Below are 26019 nucleotides of genomic sequence, written 5' to 3'. Positions count from 1 at the left end.
AGTTATAACTAGTATAGTCAGTAATGTTGTTGATCATATCCGTGTTTCAAATTTTTATTGAAATACAGTAGACTCTCGAAAACTCGGCACTCGATAACCCGGCACTCCGGATAACTCGGCCACACCCTGGCAGGGCAAAAATACCCTTAAATGATTAATTTTCATCATAGACAGCTTTATGCCTCATAAAGTATTTTTCTGAGGTCTGTCTTATCAGGTAAATTACTGTACACAGCATATTCATTAATTTTCATTTTCATGTAGTAAAGGCTCTATGCCTTCATAAAGGACGTACTTTTCCTTTGTTTAAGGGTATTTGGGCAGTTTATTCTCTGTTGTATTCTCAAGTAAACAATACATACAAGTACAGTACAGTATTTTCTGAGGAAACATTCGTACTTCTTTTTTTTAACCCCATTCCTGATAACCCGGCATTTTCACAAACTCGGCCACCCTTTGGTCTACATTAGGACAAGTTTTCGAGACTCTACTGTATTCTATTTTTTTTCCTATTTGTATTAATCGACCCCCTTTCGATCCTCGTGTATTAATCGACCCCTGGAAAAGTCTTATCGACCCCAAGGGGTTGATATCGACCACTTTGGGGACACCTAATCTAGAGTCTGTTAAGTCTTAGTTCTGAATTATGCCGCTACGACAAATGACGTCACCAGCGGGAACTGGCTTTCTCAGTGTTTTCAGAATAAAAATGCACTTTAAAATGATGTTTTCTCATTTTTTATTAATTAGAAACCCAAATAAAACAAATATTTGTGTTTTTCAAATAAATTTTTTGCTACAAATACTAAAAACATCTGGCAATGCTGTTTTGAGTTGTTGTTTTTGTTACACATGGTCTTCTCTTAGTGGTAAGTTTTAGTTAAAATGGACTTGGAGTTCAGTATATGCCATGTCAAATACAAATTTAAACAAAGCTTATATAAACATATACGGAGAAACATAAAAAAAACAAAAAAACAGAGAGTTATAGCAATTGAAGCGAATTTCGAAAATATTTAAATGCAGCTTGTGTGTAAGAGCATATAAGAAAAAAGAACTATTGTCACATTTCAGCAAGGTGGATGACATTTTTATTACTAATAATATTCAGACATATAATTCATTAAGTGATTTCAAGGAATGGAAACAGAAATATAAAGTGAAAAAAACAGTTAACTACATTATAATAAGTGGTTCAGAAAGGAACATTAAGCCTAATAGTTCTATATACCATAACTGTCATAGATCAGGTTATTTCAAAAGTAAGGTAAAATTATTTCTCATTTAAATATAAAAAGAAGCAAAAAGATTAATGAATTTTGTTTATCTGAAATGAAAGTGAGCATAAAAGACGATGAAAAGTGTGTTATTACCTTCACTCTGCAACATGCAGCCCATCAAAATGAATTATGTCATACAGTTTTGTCATCGAACGACAGAAATGTATTAGGAACAAAAATTTATTTGAGGAAACCTTTCAATGCCATAATAGAGGAAGTCAGAGACAGCCTATCAACACCTGAAGAGCTACAAAGACTTCATTTAGTAACAAGAAAGTATCTACATAATATTGAAAGTAGTTTCCAATTGTCTCAAATTCTGTAAGACATCCAAATGATTTATTAAGTGTAGACTTCTGGGTGAATGAAATGAGAGATGGCAGTGATGATTGTGTGTTGTTTTATAAACCACAAAGTACAAAATATGAAGAATATCTTCATTTAGCAGAATCTAACTTTGCTTTAGGTACTATGAATGATGGTCAGGTTTTTGTTAGAAAAATATAGAAATGATGTTATGTGTATTGATGGGACCCATGGACTTAATGCTTATCACTGATAGTAATTGATGATATGTGACAAGGTTTTCCTTGTGCCTTTTTGTTTAGTAACAAAAGTGACAAGGAAATATTACAGATCTTTTTTTCTAAGATTAAAGAACAAGTAAGTTCCTTGTCACCAAACATATTTATGTCAGATATGGCAGATTCATTTTTGAATACTTGGGTGCATGTTATGGGGGAACCTGCTCAAAGATTATATTGCTCGTGGCATGTTGACCATGTATGGTGCAAGAACCTCTGTAAAATAAAGTCTAAAGAAAAAAAGACTGAAGTGTATAAAATCATATGATAACTGATGCAAGAAACAGATGAAGAAACTTTTAAATGAATTTCAGCAGCAGCAGTGATAAAATTGGTTAATGATCCTGACACAACTGATTTTGGACAATATTTCAAAGAAAACTACATGAAAACTGCAAAATATTCGGCTTACTGCTACAGACTACATTGTGGCCTAAATACAAATATGCAGATACAGAATATGCATAAGTGCATTAAACACACATTTGCAAGAAAAGAGAGTAAAGCACCTAGATAAAGCCATTCACAGTTTAATGATTTTTTAAGAGATAAGATGTATGTTAGAATCATTGTCATGCATAAAGGAAAAGTAACAAGCAAGCTTTCTGATCTAAGAAAAAGGCACAGAACTAGTTTAATCTTATGCAAAGATCTTGTTATAAAAGAGGATAACATATAGAAAATTCCTTTATCAAATCGATCAGATATCTATACAGTTGCTACGGTAAAAGAAAATTGTGAATGTCAAGTAGTGTATAATGAGTGTAAATGTTGCATTCATATGTACACATGCACATGCATTGATTTAGTTATCAAATTCAATATGTGCAAACACATTCATCTTGTTTGCCAATTGATAGCTGAATCAGTTTCTAAACAGTTTGAAGGACAGCAGGGAGAACTTCTTATATGAAAGAATAACGATGATAGAAAAAAAAAAGTGTTATTAGATCACTTAAGCAAAAATATAAATAATGATGAACCAAATACATTAAATACAAAAGTGGAGATAAAAAGGAAAAATGCACTATGTCAACTCGACGATATTAAAAAAATAATTCAAGCTTTACAATTTGTAGAGGAATTGGAAGATTTAGATAGATTGTTAAAATTTATAAAGCCCACATTATAAACAATTAGAGCAACTATTAACAAAGAAAATTTTAACAAAACAAAAAAATAATAAAAGAAAAACATTGAGTCTCATTGATTTACTTCCAGTAAGAAGAGGAAAAAGAATGTTAAAATTACCAGAGCATTATCAAAACACTCCACAAAACAAGAGCAATTCTTTGAATATCCGAAGTTCAATGGAATTCTTAAATGCACTTTTAAGAATTCTATACAAAAATGTGTAACATTTAATAGTTATTTTTAATCAAAGCTTTTAAGAGATCTTATTTTACTATTGTAAATCCTAGTTATTTGACAATTATGATATTTATATAAACACTTTTCTTATTGAGTAATGATAAATGTATATTTAAGAATTCTATACAAAAATGTGTAACATTTAATAGTTATTTTTAATCAAAGCTTTTAAAAAAGCTTATTTTACTATTGTAAATCCTAGTTATTTGACAATTATGATATTTATATAAACACTTTTCTTATTGAGTAATGATAAATGTATATTTGAATTGTAAACTTGTTAATTTATATACTTGAAATTTAATGATATTAAAATTTAATTATTTGTGCTTATCATTTGATTTGGTATTTTCTTATTTATTTAACTAGATTTTTTGTAGTAATTTGTTTTCTGCTAACATTATTTAATATTAGGTCTCAATTATTATTTCAATGGAAATTAATGCAAATGAAATCATAAATAGAGAGGCTAAATGACATCAAACCTCTACAGCATTGTAGTATAGTATTGTAGCAGTTTTTCAACATTGGCATTCCTAATATTAGTATATTCTTCTATCAGGGATAGATCTGGATAGAAACAATATGATGATGACTATACTATAATCACTTGACATTTTATTTATTATAAAAATTACATCTTGAGATTTGGTTCTATCTGCCCTTACGGGGTGAAAGAATGTTAATTATGTTACTATTTAATGTTGAAAACTACTGCATATAAGGAATCATACTGCCAGTGCTGTATCTAGGCAGGTGCAACAGGTGCTTCCGCACAGGGCCCACTTGGAAGGGGGCCCAAAATGCAACTATTTGTTTTATTATTTTCCCAAACCTAATTAATTAAGGAGCCTAAATGCAAATTCTTGCACAGGGCACAGGAATGGCTAGTTATGGCACTGCATACTGCAATTATGTAGTATGTTATAATTTGTTTAGAAATTGCAAAGTTGTAGTTATTAAAGAAAAACATGCCAAGTGTTAGGGGGAACCCCTAATAAGCACTACATTCCATCCACCTATAATTGGCTGAGTGAGAGCAGGTTTTAGGGTGCGACTGTGCAGACGCGAGCGAACAAATTTTCCAAGTAAGTGAGAGAATGTGATGAGAAGAAGTGAGACGTGATAAATATCAAACCCTGTCAGATATGTGTGAGAACCAGAAAATTGCTCACACTGGAGAGATTTCTTGCTTCTCACTTGTGCATGTCTTTCTTTACGAAAACTATATCACTCGAAATCTCTCGCTTGCTACTAAATTTACATCTGCATAGTTGCACCTTTAGTCTTGAACCCTGTCTTTTTCTCTAAGTATACTTTCCAAAATAATATCCAGACAATATAATGGTTGTGTGTGTCACGTGAGTAATGAGTTTATAATTAATGCAAACAGTAATGTTTTTAAACTATATACTTTTAAACATATTTCAGAACGTTCAATTACTACTAATAATTGCACTTAGTCGGAAAATACCAAATTTTAAGTCATCCTATGTTTTATTTTATTCGTAATTCCATCTGATAATCTTAGAATATTAGTCTTTTTTTATAGAATAACTCATTTAAGAGCGAAGTGTCTATTTATAAATTTATTTTATTTTGACTTTTAACTAATACAGTAATTTGACTCAAAACAGACGAAACAAGTTCCCGCGAGTGGCGCCTGATCGCGCATAGCGGCATAATTTAGAACTAAGACTTAGCAGACGCTAGAGGAACAAGTAGGCCATAGTACGAAAGAGCCCTAACAAAGACAGGTAAGTAAACTGTGTTTTTGTTCGCATTGTAGCAGTAAGAAAGGGGGTGCACACAAAACTAATAAGAAAGTCAACAGGTAGCGCGTCACTAACTGACGTCATAATTTGTAGGTACGAAAGCCACGTGATATATGGTAAACAAATATTGTTTTTAGAACCCACCTCGTTTGTACCTTTGTTACATCGTCAGTCCTTTTTTTTAGGTGTTCAGCTATTTTGTTCATCCACCTTTTCCCGGGTCTTCCTCCCTTTCATTACGGCCATTGATGTTATTATATCGAAGATTTAAGATTGACGGGATGGAGAGTTAATGGGATCTCCATTATGGTGGATTGACTCGTGTCGCGGAAACGAAAAGCGGTGACGTAAACGCAGCGCAGCTGCACAACCACACAAGCGGCATTTCGGCGCATGCGTACAGTATTCAAGATGGCGAACGATACCGAAACTGCCGTTATCCACGTGTTTACAAATTTCGTTTTGTACGGCTCGCTTTATTTAACTAGAAGATTTTGGATGATAGATATTTTCGAGAAAGAACTCCTGTACAAAACACGTTTATTCCTCGATCAAGATCTGTCGATAAAGAATACTACTTCGACTAAGATTCGTTTGTTTTTACCTGTGAATTAAATTATATGTGATTATTTGTGTAAAATTTATTATCTTTTCCTCTTTATTCTAATGTCCGTTATCTCAGTTAATGCATCGTTCTTTCTGCCATTACAACACCACGTGATTTTATTTTCTCACGTGACTACCAGACGAACCGTTATTGGCTGATAGAAACGCGTCATGGCGAACTTAATGACGATTTTACTCGTTACTAGAATTTGTAAATTTTTATAAAACTCGTCCCTACCCTTAAAATTAAGGTTTTCCGTATTATAATATTTAAAAATATAAAACATTTTAACAATTAAATATGATAACAGAGGGCGCCAGCTAAATTTCAATTGTTGCCGGGAGATTTGAGTTAAGTGCGTCGGAGATATGTCTTTCTTTCACACAGACAATAAGTTTTAAGTGGCAGAATCCAGGAAACTATCCTGTGTGAGGGTGACCTCATTTTTAAGCGCCGAACTCCTCCAATTAGAACTGTCGAAACAAAATTTCAACTCTTCCGACACGTGTCGCAAGTTGAACTGTTTAGCGCAGCGGTTCCCAAAGTGGGCGCGACGCCCCTCTGTGGGTGGATAGTAAATCTAAGGGTAGAAAAGAAGCAAGTGATTGACAGGGGACACTAGAGGTAGAGTATTTGCCAACGGTCACCGTAGGTAAAGGTTGGAGTCACTGACAATCTTTCTTTTAACTCTTTAAAAAGGGTTTGAAGGAATAATGTGTTTAACAATTACCAGATTTGGAGAACAATGTTCGATAAGGAGTAAAAGTGTGAATTTCATAGAAAAGTTTTTCCGAAAAACATTTTCAGGCCTTTTTCATAGAAGGAAAACTGGGTTAGGGAGCGTTGGTGTAGGAAGCTTTTCCTACAATTTCGTATGTTTTACAAAAATATAGGAAAATATCGAACAAATATTTCAAACTTTTGTTAAAACTAAATTATGAACTGTGGATCATCACGTAATATTAATTTTGTATTGAATTTTCTGCATTAATTATACTATTTTTAATTAATTACAACTGTCGTTTCTTTTCACATAAGTATTAAAAATGATTTGAATGCAGTTTCTCACAAAAGATAATCAAATTTATATTCATTTTCATATTTTTTACTAGTTTTATTCATTTATGTTATAAAATTATTTATTTTTTTAATTTTTTTTCTTTTAATTATAAGTGAGTTAACGTTGAACTATCAGGCTATGTAGTCAGTGGCAAATCTACATAGGGACTAATAAGATTAAAGCACTGGGCCCCCAAGTGTGAGGGGCGCACATAAATTGAATTATTATCATAAATTTTGATGCGTTTTTATTAATATTTCAAATATAAATATATTTCAACTCTGATGTTTATGTTATTAAAAATGAATTTAAACCCAACTTAAAAATTCTTGACTATTAACTGTATAAGTCAGTGTTTCCCAACGTGGGGCCCCACATCCCAGGGGGCAATTGTTAAGGGGGGCAATTTGAAAATGGACTCGTTCAGACTAAGTTAACTATATAGCCGCTATATATGTTAGGGGGCAGACGAACAATAGAAAGGCGTAGGTGAAGCATAGCACAAAAAAGGTTGGGAAACACTGGTATAAGTGATTTTATAGCTGCAAGTATCACGTGTGCTGTTGTGTTACCACTGGAATCTCTTCCGTTAACCTTGAGAGTGCATCCTCTTATTTACTGTTACAACTTATAACGGGAACAATAATCATGTCTTTACTTGTCTTTGCTCTAAATTTCGAATGAACATTTATTAATTAACTAAAATTAATTCTTTGATTGAATACAGATCGTTGACATACGAGAATATTGTAAATGGAGAAAATGAAGATAAAAGAAGAGTTAGAAACGAATTATTCGGACTTTACAATTGAACGAAACGAAGAAAAATTTGAAGTTGATTTTAAAAATTTCAAGAAAGAATTTAACACAGATGTGAAGTGTTCTAAAACAATTAAATCAGAACCTTTAGAGGTGAGAGAAAAATACTTTATTGTAAGATTGCAGTGTTGCTTTAAGGACGAGAAAAAGAAGTAAAATGGTAAAATATAAGGGGGGAAAATAGAAAAAAATATTTTTAAAACAGTATAATTGTATAAATAATGGCCTATCGAACTCTGAAATGAGCTACGTTATTTTCGATTTCAAGTAACAGTCATTTCGGTTCTTTACTATGAAATTAGACGTTTTGGCCACGGTGTTCGTTTTAAAAAAATAACTGTTTTTTACTGATGAAATTGTGTGGTCCCACTGTCTTTAAATTTTTATATATTGTGTATACGTTACACTTGACTGGCAATTACATGTTCCTATTATTTTATGAAGTCACGTTTTGCCCTATTGTACGTTTTACTTTCTTGGTTGTTATATCTTCATAAAAAGGAAAGTAATGCAATGCTGTCAGATTTGACCTTCATCTTCTTTTGCAAATCTCCTTGTTTTGAAGCTTCCTGAACCCAAGAAAGTAAAAAAAAAGGACCAAATTGCTTTCTTGTCTGTGTGTCACTACGTCCATGTGTGTGTGTTGACGTCTATTTTGCTTAATATCTCAGGATGGGGTGAAGATAAAGGAACAAAATTTCGCATGGTAGCTGGTATATAAGGGGCATTGATGCTAGTAAAGTTTGGTTGTAAAACGTCGAGAGGATGGATAAAGGATGGTCGCGATGACATTTGATGATAGGGAAGCTGTGCCGGCCACTGATAGAATCATTGGAAGCGTTATACAATATTTTGGTGTGTAGCATCGACCAGCTCAATCGCGTGAGGGTGATGTACTGTACAGGCCCACCGTAAGCGGGCATGCACCGCACGCGGGCGGCACGTCCAGGGGTCAGCAAATCGAGCGATTGGTCATGTAATATTGAATGTCATTGTCATAATACCCAGCCTACTTATAGCAAAAGAAATGTCTTAACATGGAGAAAAAACTTTGACCGGCGCACAATTACTACATTCTTATTTATATTATAGCGTTAACAGCGCCTCTATTGGCATTTATCAGAATTAAGATGCAATGTGAAACGTCTGTCGGCAGGTTGAGCCAAACGGCAGCGCCCGAAAGCCAAGTACTCATAGTCGTGCTCTATGACAGAAGTTGACAGGACTGGAGAAAATAGGGAATCCCCACAGAAATTCCTTCTCAGTTTGTACTTGTATGCATTCAAACAGTTCTATCACATATCAAATTGCAATTATTTTTTTAATAATTCTTCTGACATGGGTCTAAGTATAATTAATGATATTTTAACTTGGTTAGGATTTAAATCTGAATCTTAAAGACAATTCAAGTAGTGAAACAGACATTGACAGTATTGATTTGTTGAATGAAATCAATACTTTAAAGTTGCATTTTCCAGAAAACCAGTCTAATGATCCACAAACCCTATTACAATATTTTTTTACTGATGACTTAATTAATTTCAACATTTTCGAACACAGCAATAGCACTAAGAATATTACTTGCATTGCCGGTTACAGTTGTATTTGGTGAAAGGTTCTTTTCAAAGTTAAAAATTATAGAAAAACTATTTAAGGTCAACAATACACCAGCAAAGACTAAGTAATTTAGCTGTAGTTTCAATTGAATACGAAATCTTAGACAGTTTGGATACAAGAAAATTGATAGCAGATTTCGCAAACATAAAGGCAAGAAGAGTTCAATTTCTGTAGATAAATATTTATATGGTTTTACACTTAAGTAAACAAAAATAACTTAGTAATAATAAATAGTTTTTCTTTGTAAAGTATTTCTTTTCTTTTTTCACACCCTTATGAGACAACACTAAAGAGCCTTTCTGGCATGCTGAGCGTAGGTAGTCATAGTTAAACAGGGGGCGGCATAATCGGTATTGCACACGAGCATTTAAACAGCTAGCGGCGCCCCTGGTACTGTAAAGCGCAAGCGTGAATGCCTGTAATCTGGCTGCTTTATGCCATTCAAGTACTTTCTCCATGGAAGCTGTCCCGTATTCGACAATACAGGGCTTCTATTGAGAATAGGCATATACGAATTTATATTCTAATCTTATCATTGTTTTTCACAAGTAGTATGGAAATTTTTAATACTTTAAAATATGAATATAATCGCACAATATGGATTTATATTTCACAAAATACAAGGAAAGCGGCGCTTCCACAGCTTCCATAGACGGCTCGCCACTGGTCACGTATAATATACCTCGAGGGGTCAGACTTAACGAAGATTTTACTTGTTGCCATTTACAATGTTTTATAAACTTATCTCTATTAATTTTTTTGCTATTTTATAATAATTAAAAATATGTAAATTTTTTCAACAGAAACTCTTAACACTTGGCCATACATACAATTTTATATATTTATTATGCTTAATAATTAAAAAGTGGTTTTCAAAATAAAATCTCATAACAGCCGGGAAATTAACGCAACTCTTTCCTAGATTTTTTATTATGTCTGGATCAGTAACTATAATTGTACAGTAACTATATTTTTGCTTAGACAAGTTATGCTTTATTCAGAGAAATTTTGTAGTTTGACTGAAAGTAGCTGATGTTGCTTCATTTCATGCTTAATTCTACATAACATTTTGAAGGTATCTTCTTTTGTATCTAAAAATTTATATTTAATGTATGTGTAATTTGAGTTTAGTGTACTATATTTGTAAAATCAATGATATTTAAGCTGTGCGACGTTAAAATGTTTTCTGGATGATCTCTTTTATTTTCGATTAAGTCCTTTGGAGATTGACAGTGATCGAGAGATTGATTATCAGAAAATAAGAAATCTGAAGTTATCTGTCATCGAAACAATCCAGAAACGAGTTGCGTAACTTTTCCAGGAAAAAAGTTTAAAATTGTGTGTGGCACCATCTGTTAGGAAATTTTATTCAAAAACCTGTTGTAAATTTAGATTACTTTTTTTGTACTATATTAAAAACTAAAATTTATTTGTTTGTAAGCTTAAAATAGATTTTTATTAACCATATATTATTTAAAATGCTTTCCTAGTGATAAGTAGATTCGGAGACAGGTAAATTCGACTTACGTCGTTTTTCGACTTACGTCGTTTTCCTGGAACCAATTACCGACGTAAGGCGAGGTATACCTGTATTTGTAAAATCAATGATATTTAAGCTGTGCGACGTTAAAATATGTTTTGGATGATCTCTTTCATTTTCGATCAAGTCCTTTGGAGATTGACGGTGATGGAGAGATTAATTATCACAAAATAAGAAATCTGAAGTTATCTGTCATCGAAAAAATCCAGAAAGGAGTTGCGTAACTTTTCGAACGAAAAACTTCCAAAATTGTGTGTGAAACCATCAGTGGCGTGCTGTCATTGGAAGCGGTGGAATGCACCATTTCTCTTGTATTTTCTAAAAAATAAATACATATTAATTTGAATTATATGATCGCACAATATTCGCAAATATATAATAATCGCACAATATTTTATTATAACCGCACTATGTATTTTATTATAAATTTCTATACTACATGTGAAAAAAAAAATAAGATTGCTATTGTATACAGTATTCGAATATTAGTGGCGGAGTGGAAGTGCTGTACAGGTATACCTCGACTTACGTCGTTTCGAGTTACGTCATTCCCGATTATACGTCGTTTGTCAAAAAAGTATACAGAAAAATAAAAATCAAGTTTAAGTCATTTTATTCGACTTTACGTCTGTGCGCTACAAATATTGAAGTCGTAATATCACTAGAAAAGAGTTTAAAGCACATAAAATCATATTAAAATATATACATTTACAAGTATGTACTGTATTTACAGAACAGTACATGCATTCGTAAATTTAGATTACTTTTTTCTGTACTCTATTAAAAACTGAAATTTATTTGTTTGTAAGCTTAAAATAGATTTTTATTAACCATATATTATTAAAAATGCATTAATAAATAAAATACAGAACTGGGAATAGTAATTTATGGTTTAGCCTAGTGACAAGTAGATTCGGAGACAAGTAAATTCGACTTACGTTGTTTTTCGACTTAAGTCGTTTTCCTGGAACCAATTACCGACGTAAGGCGAGGTATACCTGTATTGTCAGCATCCAAAAAGCCAGATTCGCTCATGCGCTTTACAGAGCACCAACCTCACCCGATTTAGCTGGTGGAAGCCTAGATCCTCGGGTGGATGCCAGATGTATACCGACCGCATCCAATTCTATCCAGGACCGGTTCTGAGCTTTTAGCCGCCCTCACCCGATTATATGAATGACGAGTAGATTTATAACTTAACCCAACCGATAAGAATTTACTGGTATGTTTTTACGATAGTTCTGTATAGTTGACAGAAGTTTTAAAACATCAATTAAAATATCTGATATTTTTATTCTGTTCTCCCATCTTACATTACTTACGAATTTCAATGTTAAACCAGTGATATTACGATTTCGTATATTCTATCTCTAAGGGGATGTAGAAAAAAAACATGTACAATTATTGTACACGTACGATGTTAAAAAAATAACTGTTACTTTGGTAGCATCATTTAAAACTAAATTTAATGAATGAGAGAGATGCACGAAATACAGAAAAAGCTCTAGAATTTATTTTCCTTACATTTATGATTTATATATCCATTTGTCATAAAAATTTGTCTTTCCACTTTTTTCCCGAGATTACAAATATTGGAGTACAAAGTAATTATTTTCAACTTATTTCTACTTAAGAAGTAGTTAAATAATTAAGCGATTAGGGAATTGGGGGCATAAACAAAACCCTGACGAAAGAGCCGGAATTTTACTTAAACAAAAGCTTAACCGACCCAATCTTTAGCCGAGTACAGTGGGGACTGATTTCTTCGTAATATTAGACGTAATATCAACAAAAATTTTTCCAGTTCAACGAGAGTGACCGAAAAGTTGTAAATTTTGGAAATTTCCATGGACAACACTTGGTCCTAAAACGAATTAGTTAGAAAACAAATGACGGACAATCTATTAATTTTATCATATTTAGACTTTTACAGCTATGGTGAGAAACATTTAAAATTTACAAGAACCCTGTCGCATCTTTTGAGATATACTAGTGATGCAAATATACAGGCATTTGACATTGACCGGCACCCTCGGGATTTGGCAGCCCACATGCATGTACGCACCGCACACCTAGCAGGACCGTCTCTGATTCCACTCATAGGGAGCTATTTGACTAAGTGGTTAAGATTTAAAGAGTAAAGAATATTTTATGTTATTTTTATGTACGTTTCATTACAAAGCTATATTTAATTATAATTTTCTTTAAAAGTATATTCATACAATTGAAGAATGTTCTGTACCAGGTATATATATCCGCCACACATTTTATTTCACCGAATAAGTTTTATAATTTTATTTTTAATTTTAGCGATTCAGAATGTAATTGCGATATTGAAAATTTATTTTAAAAAGGTTTTGACTCAAGATCATATAATGAAAAAGAAGACGTTATTAAAAGAGAAAGGCCAATGCTTAAGTTAAATATAAACGTTTCAATAAAAAAATTTGTTCGACATTTTCACGATAAAATGGCTCTGTAAATGCGTAAAAATGGAAAAGTTGTTTTGTTGGCTCGCCTAATATTTTCAAGTGAAATTAGTGTGTGGAATAAGATTGGCTTTGACAATTTAGCTGGCAAAAGAGACGAAAAATCGTCGATTGTTTCGTATTTAAAGCAATTTGGTAATCGAAGCAGAATAGAATTTAACATTAGTAAATAATATAAAATAAATATTGAAAATTATAACGAGATAGTTACGGTTAATAGATATATTATATCTAAATAAATAGATGTTATATGTTTTTATCAAAGCAAGAATTGGTATTTAGAGGGCATATGGAATATATTGGATGTAATAACAGGTAATTATATTGAACTTGTTTATTTATTAAGTATGTCAGATAAATAATCTATAAAAAATACATTTAAAGAATTAACTGATTGCCCCTGGAAGTCTGCTTCTTACAGAAACACAGCTTCCCTCTCATCAAATGTCACGGCACGCTACTGGGCACATCTGCTAGGAAATTTTATTCAAAAACCTGTTCATAATATTAGTTGTTATAAGATGGCAAAAAACTTAATTTCAGATTAAAGATAAATTATATTTTTAAAACATTGCAATTTGTAATAAGAAGTAAGGAAGTCTTAAAACTTGCAGGTTTCCGAAAGGTGAGGATCAAATTTCACACGATTTTTATACTTTCGCTTGTTACATGCATTACAAGATCCAAAAATAAGAGAAGTTCAAAAAAGAAAAGACAATCAACGAGAAGATATTTATTGTGACATCCTCACAGTGATGGGCTGCAATTTTTCATTACATTTATATATACTAGTAGCCCGGGACGCCCCCTAGTGGGCGTTCTTTACAAATTTCCATGAGGCACGGTTTTTTTGACTTTTTCGTTTCTATCAATATGCTCTACAGCTCCCAATGGTAAGATTTACCCTCTGAATGAAGAGGTGGCGACCCGCCAAACTGTAGCCCCTATACGAACAATAAAGTCAAAGGAACCATACCCCTACTCGCGACCCTTTGCAAGATATAAGCTCCTGAAATAATAAATTCCTATTACAAATATACTGAATTATTTATATTGTTATATTGACCAAAGAATAATTTATCGGCTTAATGAATAATAATAATTTTATATTGTTCATTTAAATAATAATTAAAATTGTTAATTTGAATGTTTGAAATATGACACACGATAGGAGCGCCTCTACTGTCCGTTATCATACTGTTACGCGGACAGACGGATACCCGTTCAATGGGTTATATATATATAGATAGATATATGCAGTCGACCCCCCTATAACACGGTAGATACGTTCTGTTCTTTATGAATCCAGTTTGTATGAGTATTTGCCAATCACAGCCCGGCACATATGCACTTTACGGACTACGGTTGTTTGAAAGGTTTTCTTCCATAAAATTAATCGATTCCTAGACTAATTCGACTCGACATTTCCAAAATACGTATATTTCTTTGGGGAATAATCCGTATAAACTATGCTATAAACAAAAAATTGTAAGATTACTTATCGAGTGTGCACCGTTCGACGTCGCCATTGCTTAAGCTTGTTTTCATCACGGAGCAGTGCACTAAACGGCGGCCGCGATTTCTGATAAGTTATTTTTCTGCGAAAACTTCATTGAACTTTGGAGACATCATTAATGGAAATAATTTTTATGACCGTTGAATAAGAAATGTTTCTTTCATAAGAAATGTTTAAAATCAGTGCTGTATTAGACTTACGGTACCTAATTTACATACTGTACAGATGATAGTAAACTCAACTTACTCTCCTAAACTCTCCATAGCGTGGCGCTGGATGGTGGAAAGTAGTTCGGCTGCTCGATGACGTTTTACAGAATTATAGGAGTTATTTTACCAGGTTTGTACGGATACCGTCGCAATTTTTTCACCGTCATATAGGAATCCGAACTATAGGAACCCGTGTTATAGGGGGTCAACTGTATTTAATTTAAAGTATATGCTTTTCACCTGAAATTAGTAGTGGCTTGCCCCTGTACATTATACTTTTCCTGTTAGTAATAGAGTCGTGACGTTTACGTATCTAACTTCTTTCAGAGGAAACTATCTAAATTGAAACAATGTGACTTTTGATTTGCATCAGAAGTTCTTGTATCAGAAGTTAATCAGTGCCTCGTGCCTCTAAGCTCATCTGGTCTCGGCTTTCAGCTATCTAACTGTTGTCAAGATTAATAAAGGACAGTCAAACAGTCGTACAGACTGAGGAAAGTGGGAATTTATCAAATTGCAGCCTGATTCTTAATAAACTATTCTTTACATATTCAAACAATATCAGATTCATTTAATTGGGCAAGAGGCTCCGCTAAACTATAGGTATATATGCTGTAAATCAGAAGTTACGTTGTTTGAATTCAAAATTTTCCTCTGAAAGGTGTTAAATAGACTATAGGCACTACAATTAAAAGAAAAGAAGATAGTAGTCCATATTTTTTAAAAAAAATTATGAAAAAAATGAAAAAAATATTTTTTTCATCTGTCTGNAAAAATCTTTGCTAACAGCACATCAAAAGAAGAAACAGGTACAGTGAGCCAAAGAACATCTTTCTTGGTCTCAACAAAAGTGGCATGAAATTCTGTGGTCTGATAAATCAAACTTTGAATTATCAGCAACAGACAAAAGCAAATGTGTCATTTGATCTGCCAGTCAAGTTAATGAGCCATCATTATTATACTGCTCAGTGAAGTTTCCTGACAGCTTTATGGTTTGGGGATGTATGAGCACCAGTGGTATGGGTCAGTTGACATTTGTTGATGGAATGCTTGTGTCAGAGCAATACATTAACATTCTACAACAGTATTTACTTCTCTCCATAGCAAAGCTATATCCAAATAGAACCTGCATTTTTTAGCAGGAGGGGCCACATGTCATACAAGCAGAAAAACAAAACAGTGGCTTGCAGAAAAGAACATAAAGTTCTTCCTTGGCAGCAGCCCAGATCTTTCAGCAATTGAGAATGTATGGAACATTATGAAGAGACATCTGCGAAAAACATGCCCTTGGACAGTTGAAGAACTGAAAGCTTCCATCTTAACTATCTGGAATTCCATAATGGCAGATGAATGTGAACACCTAGTCAACAGCATGCTGAAACATATGGAAGATGTTTTAACCACAAAAATGATGCAACAAAATATTAAACATGCAGTGGTCTATGTTCATTGACGGGGGTGACACAATGGTCTGTTTTTTGATGCCTTTGACTCAAGTTTGACTGGCTCAATCTTGTTAAACTTGCAAGATATCAAGTCGATATTTAGCAATAGTAAAGATTAATTACTGTATATTTGTTCTAAATTATGTAAAACATTCATGCAATGAATCAAAGCTACTTTTTTTAAACCTGTTTATTGGATCACATGTTAACTGTGGTTTGGTCTAAGTTCAGTGCTGACTATTGTATTAATTATAAATATCAATTATAATTAATACTTATAATTAATTTTATTTTGTAACATTTTAAAAAGATTAAGTAATTTAGAATTAATCTCAGAGATCAAAGTCAAATTTACTTATAAATAAAGTGTTCTCCCCAACAAAAATGTTAGTAGTCTACTACAGTGCTAGCTAAGATTTCTTTGTTAATGAAAACAGAACAATATTCATACTGTAAAGATTTAATAGCATATTGTTCCATAGTCTGGTTATCTTTAAAAATAATAATAAGTAAATAAAATAAACCAGACTAAAGACTATTTTAAATTTATCTGGGAGGGATTACAGTATTATACCAACTCCACCAACCTATAACAGAAATCCTAAACACATTTTCTTGCTATCAGTAATCAATTCTACAATATACAGAATTATCAGAGATATTAAATCTAAACAATTATTGCATTTTTGGGCTACTTTACTATTATTAATAATTATTAAATACCAGGTAATTTGCCACTAAAGGTAAGTGTTAGGCACCAAACTTCTAGTGCCAAATTACTTGGTATTTAATGATTATTAGTAGGGATAAAGTAACCCGAAAATCCAGTAATTGTTTTGCTTTAATATAATAATCATTGGGCTTTAAGATGTTTATATATGAAGTGTCAGAGATACTTTTAAAAATGTGTTGCAATTTATTGTTTTTTTATTGTAATTTTTTCTGTATTTTTACTAACAAAATTCTGATGCTTTATACTATTTGCTGTACTATGTTAGAAATGTAATTTGTTTATGGTATGGGATTTAGTACTAAATACAAAATAGCTGCTTATTAATAACAATTTAATTTTTTGATGATTAGAGAATAATGTTTTAAGCATTTTATATTCTAATTTGATAGTTTGTTATTTACATACATGAATATTATTGAGGTTTAGTTATATTTTAGGAAATTAGTTGGAAAGATTTTAGATTGATGTTAAAATGCATTATAATTTTTCATGTTTAAAATAATGAGAAATAGGTTCACTGTTAACATTTTCTGGATAGAACATACATTTTACCTAATATATTTAAAGCTACATTGGTCTTAGTTATTTATTCATTGACAAGAAATGTTTGAGTGGAAGCAGACTTTTTATTTGTAAAGTAAATGATTCAGTGGAAAGAGAATTACCAATGTCAGTATCAGTAGATTATCAGAAAAATTCAAAATTCAAAAAAGTTAAATTATTTATGTTCTAAAAAGCATCAAAGTTTATTGCTAGACATCTAGAATAAAATGACTTACAAATGAAGTAATTTTATTTCAGATGTCCATTTTAAGCATCATTTATTTGTTTGAAAAAGTTAATAACCACTAATTTGTTTTCATNTAGGCACTACAATTAAAAGAAAAGAAGATAGTAGTCCATATTTTTTAAAAAAAATTATGAAAAAAATGAAAAAAATATTTTTTTCATCTGTCTGTGTATAAAGTTCAATCTGTCAAATAATATAACGTAATCTTTTCTTATTTCAGATAAATATTAAAAGAGAACCAATTTCCACAAACGACACAAATGGATCCTCTGTTTGGAGTCATTCTGGTTATAAAATCGAAAGAGGTAAGAAGCTTAATACTTTTAATACTATGAAAGTTTATTTGTATTGATAAGAATAATTCGTAAGCTATAAATTCATATTCATATAAATGGAAGTGATAACATTTGAAAAACTTTGCAATCATGTTTTGTATAATGAATAAGATTTAAATAGAATTTAATAATATCAGTTACATTTAATTTAGTTGCGAGATTTAAAACTGTCAATTCAATTGATCAGAATCTTACAACAGAGAAAAGTCGAATTTATATGATTTAGATTTTAATGAAAAGAGCAATTATTTATTATGGCATCGTCACAATGTCTGGCTGCAATTTATAATCATATTTTTAATGTATTTAATTTCAAACATATGCTCTTCATCTCAAATTAATATTGGCTTGCCTCTGTACATTATACTTTTCCTTTGACAATGGAGCTGTGCCGGTCATTTATTAACTGTTTTCAGAAGAAAAGATTTTAATTGAAATAACGTGACTTTCGATCTTCACCAAAAGTTCGTACACAGTTAATGTGTGTTTCGTGCCCCTAATCCAGTGTTTCTCAATCGACAACAATTCTAACGAATTGTCGCCCCGTTCACTTCAAAATTCTGATGCCGAGGGCCAAGGCTAACGCCAAATTTGTACTGCATTGAATAAACTAGTGACTAGTATAATGTTATTTGTTTAATTATTGTACGATATAACGAATAAAATCTTTAATTATTCTTAATATAATGCTTTACTATATCGCACAGAAAATTGTTTATCGCTCCCAAAATATAAATTGTTACTAATCGCCCCCTCAACATGGAAAAACGCCCACATGGGGGCGATATCGCTCCCATTGAGAAACACTGCCCAAATCTTTCCATATTGTCTGGTCTCGACTTTAATGTTCGTCTGTTCTTGAAATTAAGAAAGGACTGACACACAGACAGACCACAGTGAGAATTTATAGGTCTACAATTTTTTTTAAATACCAGCCCAATTATATGATTAAATTCAATTTGTTTAAATAAATAGCAAAAAAGTCCGCTTGTATTTATTTTATTGTTTTTATCGATGTATGCCTGTGATATTCTGGAAACAGTGGGTTCTCCATTAATGGGTGCTTAGGCCGGGATGTATTGTTATTTCTCACAGGCTCTAAGTTTTTAAAGTACTAATTTTATGTATCTATATATAAAACTCATTTCTACTTTCAAAATTCAGCTTTTTTGCCATTTTATAATTATTAATAATATTAACCAATTGTAACATTTTTCTCATAAATTTCCGTAACTCATTGCCGGATTTTACTTCTTTTCAAATCAAACTCAAAATAATTATGCGCAGTACCATTGCATTACACATTTTTTCTTGCTTATGAGAGCCGGTTCCACAGTGAATATAAATTATCCATCATTAGCAAACTCGATACATAAACATATCACTAATAAGCTCCATCCAAGTTATTTCCTTACTTTAGTTACTAAGTACTTGTGCATATAATATTTATTTTAGAATAAAGCAAAGCTGTATTAGGCAGTAAGTGCAATCTGTTGACCTATGTACTAAGCAATATGTGTTTCTAAGGAATGTTGGAATGCCATGAGGACAGGATATTACTTGATTCAGAATGCGCATGAAAATAAATTTTTTTACACTTAGACCATACTTATACATTACTTGCATTGAAAGATATTTATTGCATATACATTTATATATTATATATGAAACGAAGTGTGAGGGAGTGACACGCAGATACGTAACGCACTGTACAGTACATCGTACAGTACATATGGTAAGACCCCGGGTAACGCGGGGGATACGTTCGTGGACAACAAAGCGCTAAGCAAAACTGCGTTAAACGAGGTCATTTTAACATAGAGTAAATATAAGGATAGGGGAACAGGCGACCAAAAATAAACAAATTTTATTTTAATTTTAAGTTATTTTTATATAAATTTTTGCATAATAATATATGTTAAATAACACATAATGCAAAACTGTACATTTCTGTGTGCAAAACATATGCACACAGAAATGTAAAGTTAATTTATTGTGATGAGGTCCTGGCTCTTCTGAAATTCTTGTTTATTGTGATGAAGTCATATAGTTTCATTGGTTGCTTTCTTTTTCTTTTCTTAAGCAAATGTCGGTAGCAGAAAATCGCATCCAAAATGCCTCGTTTTGCTTTGGCACTCCTATCAAGATCTGGATCATTCACTACAATTTGATCAATGATTTCAGTTGTTGCTACCAAACTTTTACTAAGAAAAACTGTGGAGAAATTTTTTGGGTTCTTTGTCTTCAGAATCTCTATTTTCCAGTTCTACGCGAATTCCTTGTTCTGCCAGTTCTTGAAGGTCGTTATTGGTAAGGCTCTTACCAGAAACCTACAGTAACCACAATATCCTGCTTGTCTACATCTCCTGTATCGATTAAGTTGACAATTTTGTCAACCTAACGATAGAACAATAGGCTATTCTCGATGAGAATTCTTGGATACCTTCAGCTATAACTACTTCCACACTTTGTTCATGCATTTATCAATTAAATATTGCCAAGCAAAGTTGATATTTCCTATGGCATCCATGATGTTATATTTTTTTTCAAAGTTGCACAAAACAAACATAGATTTAAGGGAAGTACGGTGCTATGACGAATTGTCACCTTTTGCTGATTGGTTCGTGTTTGGGAATAATCATATTATATACGAATCAACGAAATACTGCGTTAATTTGAATCTGCATAAATTTTGAACTTTTTTTTTAAGGCTTTGAGCAGACTGCATTATATCAAATCAGCATTAAGCGGGGTCTTACTGTACTTTATTTGTAGTTTTCATCTAAAGGTAAAAAGTTTGTTATCAAACATTCAAAATTGTCTTATTTAATGTTATTTATTGATTTCCTTATACTTTTATCATAATTTGAATTCTTTCATCAATTTTACAAATTCTTTTTAGCATATATTGATGATAATTTTATTCCACAAATTTTAGATAACTTCTTTATTTTGTGGTTGTTATTTATTGATTAACTATTTGGTCTTCCAGCATAGCTTTTTAATTGGTCTATGGCAATGGTTCCCGATTAGTGGTACATGCATTCCTGGGGGTACGCGATATTGCATGAAGGGGTACACGCGGCAATCTAAAATTTAAATGCATGAGATGAAACAATAAAAAAAATAATGGGTGGACCATCAAAAATTCGGCAATTTACAACATGATATTGAATACACAAATTTGTTTATTTATAACTAAAAATATTCTCGAAATTTCATAAAAAAAAATGCATTTGTGACAATACCTAAATGAAATTCTTAAGCAAGAAACAAAAATTGTNCATTTTAACATAGAGTAAATATAAGGATAGGGGAACAGGCGACCAAAAATAAACAAATTTTATTTTAATTTTAAGTTATTTTTATATTAATTTGTATAATAATATATGTTAAATAACACATAATCACATGCACAGAGAAATGTAAAGTTCATTTTTTGTGATGAAGGTCCTGACTTTTCTGAAATTTTTGATCTTTTGCAATAAAGTCGTGTAGTTTCATTTGTCGTTGTTTTCTTTCCTTAAGCAACTGTCGATAGCAAAAGATCGCATCTAAAATGCCTCGTTTTGCTTTTGCATTCCTTTCAAAATCTGGATTATTCGCTACAATTTGATCAACGATTTCGGTTATCGTTACCAAACTTTTACTGAGGAAATTTGTAGAGAAATTTTTAGGGTTCTTCGTTTTCAGAATCTCTATTTTCTAGTTCTACGAGTATATGTATATTTTTTTCTGCCAGTTCTTGAAGGTCGTCTGGTAAGGCTCTAAGCAGAAATCTGCTGTAACTCCTCAATATCCTGTTTGTCTACATCTCCTAGTCCTGCTATATCGATTAGGTTGAAGTTTGGTCAACCTAACGATACAGCGATAGGCTCTTCTCGTTGATAATTCTTCAGCCATAACTTCTTCCATACTTCGTTCGTGCATTTATCAGTTAATTCTTGCCAAGCGAAGTCGATATTTCCTATGGCATCCATGATATTATATTTTTCCAAAATTGCACCAAGCAAACAGATTTAAAGTATACTTTTTTGCCAATTTTTGCCGATTGGTTTGTGTTTTTAAATAATCGTATTATATATGAATCAATGAAATGCCGCGATAATTTAAATCATCTTAAATTTTGAGCTTTTTTTTAGGCTTCGAGAAGACCGCGTTATATCGAATCATCACTAAGAGGGGTCTTATTGTAAGTCTGAATTTCAGACAAAGTTTTCAACGTCGACAAATAGTATTTTGTAAGGTATTTTATATTTTTGTGCTAATGGAGGGTCAGAATGCCCAGAAATAGGAAAACACCGGAATATCGAACTTTGATTAACATAACTTGTTTGTGATATACAGTGGGTGATCGGTTAACTAACATAATCCGTTTCAAGACTTTGTTCGCTATTCGAATTGTTCTTTAACCGATTATCGATTTATCGTAGGTTTCTATGGAAATTTAATTAATTCGTTCTGGAGACTCCCAAAAAATGAAAAATATATACTTTTTACTACGTTTATTTATATGTAATAATAAAAATACATATATACACGATCTTGCATTTTTATTTGTCATGTTTTTGCCGTTTGCGCAGATTAAAGAATCTGTCTAAAGTTTGTTGCTTTTCTGTCTTCGTGATTTTTCAGAAGTAATTAACTGCATTGTAATTGTAGAGGTCCCTAAGCCTATTAACCTCAACCTGGTTTGGATGCCATTGTGGCAAATGCCGCCCTTCACATCTTTACCCTTAACCGTTGTAAGAAACAAGCAACGATCCCCGGGTGTATGAGTCATCACTTCCTGCAATAAATTCGACCTCACCAAAGACCATCGACTGTTAGTTGTTTTTTGTTAGCCGCTTTGTTGAGACGTGCAGTACCAAATACGTGAGAAACACAATAAAATCAGCTTTTGTTACGATCTCGTCTCGCTCATTTCTTCCACTCGCAGCCACAAAAGATAAAAGCAACAACAACCAAAGCCCACACTATTTTAAGACCGTTGTTTTGACATCCTCCCACTTCTTGAAAAAATCTTTAATAGCAGATATCGGCATAAATCCGATTTTTCAGAAGAAAACGTAATTGTTTCTATCAGAAATATAAAAGGCTGGAATTACAAGGGAGAGTTTCAAAGTTTGGGACAATACTATCCGATCAGTACATACTAGGTTGAACGTCGATGTCGACGTCTCCCGCGCTCCGAAAAGTTTTTAATTCTTGCCTGAAGACGAAGGAAAACCAATCGGTATTCGTTATTTTGCGTCGCTTCTTCTTGCGTTTGTTCAGTGACGTGTTCGTTGTCCGATCATAAAAATCTTTCGCAAAAGTGTTCTTTATCCGATCTGTTCGTTAACCGATCACACACTGTATTACAGGTAACCCCCGTATAACACGGCACTTCTATAGCACGGATTCACTCTAACATGGTTCGAGAATTGGTATCATTCCCCGTATAACACGGTACTTTTATAGCACGGATTCACTCTAACACGATTCGAGAATTGGTACCATCCCCCGTATAACACGGTACTTTTATAGCACGGATTCACTCTGACACGGTTCGAGAATTGGGTAAAACCCTCGTACAGCAGGAAATGTAATAAATTTTTACATACTTAAGTACTAATAGTTTACGAAAATTATTATTTTTGTGAACTATTAGTACTTAAGTATGTAAATTTTTTCTTCTCGCCCTCTGTTGATACACGTGGTCCTTCTCGAAACTTGTTTCAATGTTGCCAGATCTCGACGCTTCTGCTTCTGATGTTGCCGAATGTTTTTCCCTTATTCCATACTTGCTTTATTCTTCATAAGTGCTTAGCACTATATAAGGAAATTTATAAAGACCTTTTAACTAGAAGCAAGCAATCTAAAATTACTTACATTTTGCAAAAGGTAAAGCATGGATCTGAAGATAATGCAGAAAAATGCTCAGAGGATAAGGATAACTTGCCAAAAAGAAAATGCTCTTGGTTAATTAATAGTGTTTTTAGTGATGACAAAGAAAACATTGTTTAATTTATATTAATATGTATCACTTAAAAAATTTTAATGAAGATATTTATCTTAATTATGAAAATATACTAGCATGTTTTTTAATTTTTGGAACCTAACCCTCCTTTTAGTATTAGTTCTTTGTTTCGTATAACACGGATTCGCATAACACGGCAATTTTTTGGAACGTAACTACCGTGTTATACGGGGGTTACCTGTACATCTATGAGATTAAATTGTAAATTTTGGTTATGTGTATCTTCAGTAGGGTCGGATATATGACAAGTTTACTTATTTTCAAATTTACAATTTTTTATAAAATTTATCTTTATCCTCAAAATCGAGCTTTTTTCCTTAGTGTAATAATAGTTAAAATATAGAAATATTTAAAACAAAATATTATAAGATATGGCGCCACACGTAGTTTTAAATGTTTCCGGAAAAGTTAAACATTCGTTGCTGGTCTATTTAATAACGAAAAGAAGTTTTTAATTGTATTTATTACAATTTGTATCACACATCACATCAATTTGCCGTGATTCGTAGTAATTTTCGGCTTGTAATCAGAAATAAATGATGTAGTAAAACATGTAATTTTTTGTCATGTTAATTAATGAAATTATGTTTTATTTTATATTTTAAGTTTTTCTTCGGTAGTTTTTGTGTTAAAAATTTTAATTTCGACTACAGATATCAAGAAAGAAGAAGTAAAGAAGAATTATGATGTAAAGCATGGAATAAAATCAGAATGTAAAGTTGTTTTGAAAAAATTGAAGATTGAAGTAAAGACTGAAGATTACAAAGAAGATGTTCATCTCCCAGATGTTGATGAACACGTATTGGTAAGTAATACATATTTTGAGATATTTTACAGTTAAATTTCAATATTAACTTAGGTTTTTGAATAGTTGAAAACGTAGCTCAATATCACTAATATAATATTATGCTTTGAATGTAGGTGTATTCTGTATTAAATAAAAAATATGTATTATGTAAGAAAAAAATCTAGCAACGAGTTGCGTAAGTTTCCTTGCAGTTAAGTGATTTTATTTAAAAATAACATCTATATTATTAATGAAAAAAATAAATAAAATTGTCTTTGGCACCATATTTTATAAAAACTCTCTATAATTTCAATTATTATAAAATGAAGAAATGCTTAATTTTAATGATAGAAATGCATTTCACAAAGAATTGTAGATGCTAACAACAAATAAAAGTTTCATGAAGTCTGATCCCACTTGAGATTTTAAACGTGACCATTTTTTATCTCTTAACCCCTTGAAGTTTTATTACCAAAATTTATTAGCATTAATGCCACTTATACACAACGTACAGTATTAAATTTCGTTTTTTAATCTCCAATATAATACGTTTATTTTATTGAATAATCTATCAGGTCAGTCCATAAGTTCGTGCGTATGCTATGACCTTGAAAAAAATCTTGTTTTGCTGTTAAAAATGCCAGTCTAATGTGATACTTTTTACACTGAAGTGTTAAATTGGATCTTTCATATAATACTGTTCAGAATTGGGAACATTTCAGTTGTTTATTTTCGTTAAAATGGAAGTAATAGATGAATATAAGAGACATGTTTTATACTTTTTATTTTTAAGTGGTGAGAATGCTACAAATGCAGCCAAAAAATTAAATACTGTTCATAATCAAACTGTAATAAGTGTAAGGACTGCGCAGAAGTGGTTTGAAAGATTTAGAAATAATGATTTTAGTGTGGAGGATAAGGCTCGTACTGGAAGACCCGTTGACTTTGATGATGATGCTCTCTCTGCACTAGTTGAAGCAGAACCATCTTTAACAGTTGATGAAATTGCGGAACGTTTAAATTCATCCCATGGAACTGTT

General features: G+C 32.0%; 1 protein-coding gene and 1 pseudogene across 1 annotated transcript in view; both read left to right on the top strand.

Annotated features, from left to right (window-relative positions):
* The window catches only part of LOC111614216 (zinc finger protein 271-like), a 62372-nt gene that overhangs the window by 27403 nt on the left and 8950 nt on the right, over positions 1 to 26019 (top strand). The window contains 4 exon segments of the mRNA XM_023355600.1: positions 4873 to 4992; positions 7405 to 7589; positions 18056 to 18140; positions 24846 to 24997. Coding sequence (XP_023211368.1) covers positions 7431 to 7589; positions 18056 to 18140; positions 24846 to 24997 — 396 coding nt within the window. The 5' untranslated portion in view covers positions 4873 to 4992; positions 7405 to 7430.
* Positions 1333 to 3209, top strand: LOC111614217 (annotated as a pseudogene).

This window comes from Centruroides sculpturatus, unplaced genomic scaffold, assembly GCF_000671375.1.
Source record: "Centruroides sculpturatus isolate CEXI.00-Female unplaced genomic scaffold, Cexi_2.0 scaffold1809, whole genome shotgun sequence".
Taxonomy (NCBI): Eukaryota; Metazoa; Arthropoda; class Arachnida; order Scorpiones; family Buthidae; genus Centruroides; species Centruroides sculpturatus.
Note: the sequence above shows the minus strand (reverse complement) of the source record. Positions and strands in the feature narration are given on the sequence as shown.